The following is an 8,120-nucleotide window of genomic DNA, read 5'->3' on the forward strand; positions in this document are numbered from 1 at the left end:
AGCCAACTGTTATGGTGTCCACACACAACTACACCATGGGTCCGGAACCACTTACAAAAAGCAAAGGTGCTTTTTGGGCAAAGAGACTTGGCTAAAGTTTTGTGATTTAAAAAACAAACAAACAAAAAAAAACCCTCAAATTTAAATGAATAGTTGTTCCTGCTATATAGTTCAATGGCATGTGTAGGTCCCTGAATCAAGTCCCAGTCATTTCAGCTGGTCAGCCAAAGGGATATTCACCCTTCCAGGTAGTCTCTTGACTTCCCACATTTCTGAAACCCCATATCCAAAAGGGCAAAATATCTGGAGACTTAGTTTTTCCACACAATTTTTATTTTTATTCAACTGTAAGCAAACAGCAGAATTAACACAACTCCATTTAGCAACTCCAGACTGGCTTTTGTTACACCAAGGAAGAGTGATAAACTGAACAGGCACAGACTAACGGATTTCAGATAACCCCTCACCCAGCCCTGCAGCTTAACAGGAAAGGGACTCTCCAGATTGCTTTTCCAGTACTGCTCTTCAGAGGATACGCCTTTAAATTCTGGGTTGTTATTCTTATATTAACAATCTGATGACCACATCCTAGTACCAAAATAGCCCCCAAAATGGAGTTCAAATTTGATCAAAACATAAATCCAGGGTGTGTGACCCTGTACAATGATAAAGGACAGGCAGAAGGAAAAGTCACCTTACGGCTCTATCTGCTCAGGTCTCGCCTGTGAGAGTGGGAACAGGGAAGAGGAGAAATCAACATGCATCACTGAACTTGAGAACACTGCTTGGGCCCCCGGGGCCATGTCTGTCTCCTGGCTTTCCCCTACTTCCCAGCCAGCTGCTCATAGAGCTTGGGCACATAGTCATCCCATTCCGCCTGATAACACGTGCCGGCCACTGGGGGCCCGAGCTCGTACTTTTTGCGGAAAGATGCCACCTTGAATTTGCCACGGTGGTCTCCAGATCGGTTGCTGAGAATGGGCTCGTCACACTTCAGCGGCTTGGCCTGCTCGTAAACCAGCCAGACGTAGCGGTGAAGGCCTGGAGGGAGAGGCAGGAGGGAAGATACACAGACAGCTAGGCATCTGATGGAGGCATCATCCTTTTTCATAACTTGGAGGGACCCAGACCACCCCACCTGCAAAGATGCTGAGAACCCAGAGAGGTAGAATGAGTCGGGTCGCTCATCTGCTGAAACGCATCCAATGACACTGCACTGCAAGTGGTATGCAGTCCACACCCTGCATTACAGCCTCTTACACGGACAGGACCTGGCCCTCCTACTGCTCTTTGCTCCTCATTCATCCCACTCCAGGATTCCCGCCCATCTCCAGTAGGAGCTGGTCACCAGCCATTTCCCACCATCCCATGAGGATGCCCATTTTACTTCTGTCACAGTAGCATGGCTATCTAAAATGCTTACTTGTTAATTTAACCATCTCATTGAAAAGAGAGCCCCATAAAGCTACGGTGTTTGTCTTATTGACCATTATCTCCCTAGAAACTTTCTAACTTCAGTGCCTGGCAGGCAGGCAGATGCTAAAAAATGCATGAGAAATGGAGGAAGGGCACAGCAAATCCCTAGCACATCAGACCCCAATTATACCTGCACAGGCTATAGGAGAACATCACCTTTCTACCTCCAAAACTTACTTCCTTGAGAGACAAGAGACCTGCTTTGAAAGAAATGGCTCAATTCACTTTAACCAGCTAAGCAGCAATGCACGTACGAAAGCAAGCCAGCAAGCACCCTCTGAACCTCGCAGCTTTCTACAAGCTCCAATTAGGTACTGCGCTCAAATAGGTGCCATGAGTTGCTTTACATGAGAGAAAAGTTATTTAGAAACTTGTACACCCATGTTTACTGCAGCATTATTCAAAATATTCAACAGGTTGAAAATAACCCAAATATCTATTGGCAGATGAATGGATAAACACAACATGGTATAAATATACAACAGAATATTATTCAGCCTTAAAAACGGAAGAAATCCTGTCTCATGCTACAACATAGATGAATTTTGATAGGGATCTACATATCTACATGAATCTTATATGGATCTTCTGAAACTTTCATATACTGCTGATTCGAGTGCAAAAATTTTCCTTCACTTTGGAGAACTCTTGGGCAATTTCTATGACCCGACAATTCTACTCCTAGGTATTTACCCAAGAAAAATGGACACCTATGCCCACCAATGACAAGAACGTATACAGCAGCTTTACTTATAATATCCAAACACTAAAAACAGCCCACAGGAGAATGGCTGCACAAACTGGCATATTCACAATGGAACACCACTTAGCAATAAAGAGAAACAAATTACTGATACAAACAGTGACATGGCTGAATCTCAAACATGATCTCCAGTGAAAGAGACCAATCACTCAAAACAAATGCATACTGCATATCATTCATATGAATACGAAAGTAATCGATGGAGAGCAGTGTCAGAAAATGGTTAGCTCTGGGAAAAGTTAACTTAAAAAGGTGCGTGCATCCATCAATACCTGTTGTCTAAACCCTTACAATCTGTGGCTTTATTATATGTAAGTTACACCTTACTAAAAGAATATGAAAAAAGCAAAAGAAAAAAGGGTGAGTTACTGAGGCTTTTTTTGTTAATGAGAACAGAACTCCTACTTGAGAGAATTGCTTTATTCTCATGTGTGTACTTACCATAATTAAACTGCCTAATTTTATAACTGCCCTAGAGAACTTAATAGATCCCTGAGAAAGATGTACCTTTACCTTCCTTTTATGAATGCATGAGAATGAGAAGGGCGGAGTGTTTTCAAGACACCACACTCGATTTTCAAGAGAAAAGGGAAGCTACAGAGATAAAGGAGCCAATTTTTAATAATTAATTTGGAAACTATGATCATTTCTTAGATGTTTTATGGGAACTAAAAGCTCAAAGATCCCACAGGGCCAAAGTTGAAAATAGAACTTGGATGGTTTAACTGTGTTCAGTCCACATACAGCCCCTGTAGGAAGCCGTTTCAAGCATCCTGCAACACTGCTTCTTTAGTATCTTCTCAGACTTCCCTGTTTGCTAAAGGCTCAGCAGCCTAGCGGCAACGCTAAGAGTCCATCTAACCCGAACCCAAGGTTCCAGCCACCTGACTCCACTGCCTTGGAAGTGAACTGCACTACCTGGAGCCTCCACTAGGGTAAGAGCGCTCATAAATAAAAGAATAAAGCTCTCAGAATCGGTCTAAAATCGGCAGCATTTTCAGGCCAATCCTGATGTGCACCCAGGCTCCCCTCCCCCACCCCCGTAAAAGCAGCCTTTACTGACCTGTGCCCTTAGGAGGCCCAGAGCCCACATAATCGGAGAGGACGGTGCCACTGCTGATGTCGTTGCCCTTCATGTTGACCACCAGGAAATGGTGCCATTCCCTACGAGAGAACACAGGAGCATCAACACCAGGGGAAATTAGCCCGCACCCACTGCACCACCAACAAACGTGCGTGAAACCCCCGTTCCATGCCAGGATGCAGCGTGAACGGGACAGTCCTGCCTTTTTGGCCATCACAAACCTCATGTGCCTGCAGAAGAGAGGACCCAGCGCCTCCTTCCCTCTGAGACTGTCTAGAGCAGCGGTCACCAACCGGTGGTCCGTAAGGTCCGAAAGGATGGCGGCCGCTGGTCTAAAGCAGCAAACTTTCTGCCAAGAGCCAGACAGTCAATGTTTTCGGCTTTGCAGTTCATACTGTATTGGTCACAACAACTCAACTTTCTGGCGATAGCATGCGCAGCCAACAGACAAGATTTAAATAAGTTATCGTGGCCGTGTCCCAATAAACCTTTATTTATGGGCACTGAAAGGTGAAGTTTATTTCATTTTCACAAAGTATTCTTCTTTCTTCAATTCCCCCCCCCCCAAATTATTAAAAAATGTAAAAAGCATTCTAAGCTCGGGGGGCTGTAGAAAAGCAGGCCGCAGGCAGAGGTGGCTCTCAGTAGTTCCGTCTCCTCTCTGGGGAGGGAAGTGGCGGGAAATGCACACTCTGGCTCAGGCATGGATGCCAACATGCCAACCAGGTCGAGCACAGCACCGTCCAGTGAAGGGCTGACACCCGGCGAGAAGCACCAGCTCATATCTGGATGACCCGCAGTTACCCACCATTCCCCAACTTGCCTAAATTTGGGGTCCTTTCTGCTTGGAGCATCTGGGTCCGTCAAGACCAGGGTATAGAGTTTACTTGAATCAAGGCCATCCCATGAAATACCAGAGGGCCGGTTCTTAACCTGTAGGAAGGGAGCAGTTTGGAGTTAAAAAAAAAAAAAGGTCAGAAATGCTAAAGTAACCAACCATCAAATTCCCAACAGAGTAGATTATTAGTAAAAGCTAAAGCGTGTCGACTCTACTAAGCGCCAGGAGCTGAAGTTTAATATGCTCTTCACATTATTTATTTTAGTCCCAACAGCAATACAAGGCTGGTAACCTCGCATGTTATTAACAGAAAGATTTGGGATCGGGATTTCAACCCTGGTGCTGACGGAGTCCTCTTTTAACAACACCTTACACTGTCTGAAATGACAGGGTCTCCAGATTTGGTGACCAGGAGGTTACCTGGGCCTGCTAACGTGAAATCTGAGTTAACTAGACATTTAAAAGTGTACAGAAAAGGAGAAAACCGAGGTGGCCAGACGTGGAGAGAGAGTCAGGAAAAGGGGAGGCTGCCAGATGAGCACTTCATATTTCAAAACCATCAAGTGTCATCGATAGCAGTTGTATTCACACCATGGCCCCAGAGCTTCGTGACTAACAACTCTAACAACTCGCAGGGTCTTGGGACGCTGGTTTTCTGGTTTCTCCACTTCCAGGCGCCAGGACCTGGTCCCGCCTCGATCAAGGGCGTCAGAGGCCAAACTGTAAAACAAGGCCTGTTGCCCTCCAGCCTTCCAGCTGCAGGTCCCTCCCTCCCGACCCGCTAACACAAAGGAGGCGCGCTGGGCACTGATGATCACCAGTTACATAATGCGTCACGTGTCCTCGGGTGGGGCCTCTGCTCCCCAAAAGGAGCCCTAAAATCCCCAGGCCCGAGGGGAGGCTCTGGGGACGCGGGGGCCACCAAGGCCACCTCGTTTCTGGGCATGGCCGCCTCCCTGCCCCGCCCCCCGCGGTCCCGGCCGTTTCCAGGTCAAGACCCTGCCGGTGCCTACAAGTCCCGGGAAAGCGGATTCATTGCTCCCGCGGGCCGCGCCCCGCCCGCCAGCTGCGGAGTTCCCTTGCTCGGGGTAACCGCAGGCCTGCAGCGTGGGCGCCCGACCCCGTGCCCTCCGTGGACTGCGCGCACGCCAGCTGGAAGGTCCGCCCCACCTCCGCCCGGTCCCCGCCCCAACGGCCCGCAGGCCTCCGGGTGCCGGGCAGCCGTGCCCTCGCCCGCGCCCGCGCCCTCGGGTACCTGGGTGGGCGTCAGCACTTTGCCCAGCTCGTCGACCTCCGCCCCGGAGTATTTGACCTGCAGCGGGTGCTTCGGCTTCTCGTCCACCTCCTGCAGGCTCAAGGGCCCGGACCACTGGCCGAGGTCCACCGGCATCGCGGGGCCGAGCGGGGAACTACCGGAGAGACGCGGGGAAACCGGGGGCAGGCCCGCAGCACCGACTCGAAGCGGTTCGCAAACAGGCCGGAGGCCGCGCGAGCCCGCTGCAGGGGAGGCGCATGCGCAGGAGCCGCCGCCCGCCCCCCTCGCCCTCCCCGCTCTCTGATTGGTGGCGCGGGGCGTCTCGCGCTCGGGTCCCCGCCGCCGGCTTCGCCCTTCTTTTTGCCCGAAGGGAATCTGCAACCCGCCGTCCCGAGTTCCCCGGAGCTATGGCTCGGCTTGCAAGACAGTTGCTTCAAGAAATGTAATTGAACTACCATTGGTCTTTTTTTTTTTTTTTTAACCTTTTTGCATGACCTTCTAAATTCAGAAATGGTAAGGCCTTGCCTAAAACAAGCCGGATTGCCCCCTCCGTAATTTCGCGCATGCTCACTTGTTTTGGTAACCTCCTGGTGGTAGGGCCTGAGCGAACTTTGGAGCATTTTTCTCTATGAACAAATGCATTTGCAGATGTATTTGATTCTCAACCCCCTCCGATTTGTTCCAAACAAAATATCTGGGAAGTGATATTTTTAAACCTTTATTATTCCTATGTTGCTGACACGTGGCTCTCCCTCCACCAAAGCTGCTTTAATGCCCTTCCAATGGCTCCGCTTGTCCACGTCCTCCCCCGCCTTCCCAGTAACTCTCTCTGCCACTGCCTCCACTTTTCCTTTCTAGCCCGTTCACCTTGCTCGGATGTAAGTCAGGATAATCTACCCCTCACCCCTCCCATTTTCCTAAAGTCCTCTATGGCTCCCCATCGCCTCGGTGAAATCCAGACTCCTGCAGATTTCTCCCATCTCTCTTGTATTCTTTTCTCTAAACCAGGCGTCCTCAAACTACCGCCCGCGGGCCACTTGCGGGTGTTTTTGCCATTTTGTTTTTTTACTTCAAAATAAGATTTGTGCAGTGTGCATAGGAATTTGTTCATAGTTTTTTTTTTAAACTATAGTCTGGCCCTCCAACGGTCTGAGGGACAGTGAACTGGCCCCCTGTTTAAAAAGTTTGAGGACCACTGCTCTAAACCCTGTTAATTTGTTTCAGTCAGATTTGTCTTTCTACCTCTGGGACTTTGCACATGCTGTTCCCTCTCCCTGGAACACTTTGCCCCTCCTTCCCCTTTTCCTTCAGTCCTCATTTTGCTCTTATATAACCCAGCTCACCTTTACTCATCTCAAAGATCACATCCACCTTCTCCCACCCATCGCGACTGGGAAATGCTGCTCCCTGTGTCCACACCTGTTCTGTCCTTTCTCTTTTCTAATATTCAGAGCAGCATTTGGAACTACAAACTTATCATCTGAAACACACCACTGCCCACTTGAATATAAACTCTCTTGTTCACTGGTCTTACCCCTAGTACTTAAAATAATGCCTGACACACTTGATACCTGATAGTATCATCATTATAAGAAAACTAGAGGCCCGGTGCATGAAATTCGTGCACGGGGGGGGGGGTCCCCGCCCAGCCTGCACCCTCTCAAATCCGGGATCCTTAAGGGGATGTCCAACTGCCGGTTTAGGCCCGATCCCAGGGATTGGGCCTAAACCGGCAGTCGGACATCCTTCTCACAATCCTGGACCGCTGGCTCCTAATTGCTCACCTGCCTGCCTGCCTGGTTGCCCCCAACTGCCCCCCCTGCCAACCTGGTCACCCCCAACTGCCCCCCCTGCTGGCCTGGTCACCCCCAACTGCCCCCCTGCCAGCCTAGTTGCCTCTCACGGCCCCCCTGCCGGCCTGGTCGCCCCACGCAGCCTGCTTGTTCAGTCGTTTGGTCATCCCTCACTAACCCCCCTGCCGGCCTAGTCGTAGGCAGCCATCTTGTGAGGGCATGAGGGTTAATTTGCGTATTACCTCTTTATTACTGTACTTTCCGGCGTATAAGACAACTGGGCGTATAAGATTTTCCTGGGTTATAAAGTTGTTTTATACGCCGGAAAATAAGGTATATTGGACTATATTGATGGGATTATATATAATGGATTAGATATATTGGACTACTGTATTTTCTGGCGTATAAAACGACTTTTTAACCCAGGAAAATCTTATACGCCCAGTTGTCTTATACGCCAGAAAATACGGTATATAGGATAAGCGACTTTTAAAAACATATGGTCAGTGTTAGGTTCAAAGCTTCATTTTTGTGCGTGTGTGTTTGTTGTTGTTTGTTTGTTTGTTTGTTAAAATATCACATTAAGAAAAGGGCTATTTCACCTGTTATTCCGATGTCAACAGAAACCTCCTTATGTTTCAGCAGTTGGAGAAAGCAGAACACCTTTCCTCTCACTGTTTATTTTAAAACAGCTTTCATTAAATGCTCATGAGATAACAGATGCCGTCCTACAAGCTATGTGTTTAAAAAAGAAAACAACTATTTATTTGGTCAGAAACGATGGTTGCAGATCCATAGAATATGCTCAGAAAGAGATGTTTTAAAGACTTGCTTTGAACCATTCTCTGGGACTAGGCACAGAAGCTCACTGGATGTTTAAGAGGTGGGAGCCACTTTATGGGGAGCCCGTG

General features: G+C 48.6%; 1 protein-coding gene across 1 annotated transcript; it reads right to left on the bottom strand.

Moving 5' to 3' along the window:
* Positions 1-315: 315 nt before the first annotated feature.
* PEBP1 (phosphatidylethanolamine binding protein 1) lies at positions 316-5,680 on the bottom strand. The gene is made up of 4 exons (XM_079762717.1): positions 5,417-5,680; positions 4,147-4,256; positions 3,303-3,403; positions 316-1,041 (listed from the first exon to the last, which is right to left on the bottom strand). Exons 1-4 carry the CDS (start codon positions 5,549-5,551, stop codon positions 824-826), a joined length of 564 nt encoding a protein of 187 aa, XP_079618843.1. The 5' UTR covers positions 5,552-5,680; the 3' UTR covers positions 316-823.
* Positions 5,681-8,120: the final 2,440 nt, after the last annotated feature.

Source organism: Cnephaeus nilssonii (genome assembly GCF_951640355.1).
Source record: "Cnephaeus nilssonii genome assembly, chromosome: 22".
Classification (NCBI taxonomy): Eukaryota; Metazoa; Chordata; class Mammalia; order Chiroptera; family Vespertilionidae; genus Cnephaeus; species Cnephaeus nilssonii.

What these genes read in the sequence shown, in the direction of transcription:
- PEBP1 (XM_079762717.1), bottom strand. Translation starts at nt 5,551, where the DNA reads ATGCCGGTGGACCTCGGCCAGTGGTCCGGGCCCTTGAGCCTGCAGGAG. An exon ending in AGAAAGGACCCCAAATTTAG is followed by an intron (nt 3,404 to 4,146) that starts GCAAGTTGGGGA and finishes GTTCTCTCGTAG; the next exon opens with GGAATGGCACCATTTCCTGG. An exon ending in TGGGCCTCCTAAGGGCACAG is followed by an intron (nt 1,042 to 3,302) that starts GTCAGTAAAGGC and finishes CTCTCCCTCCAG; the next exon opens with GCCTTCACCGCTACGTCTGG.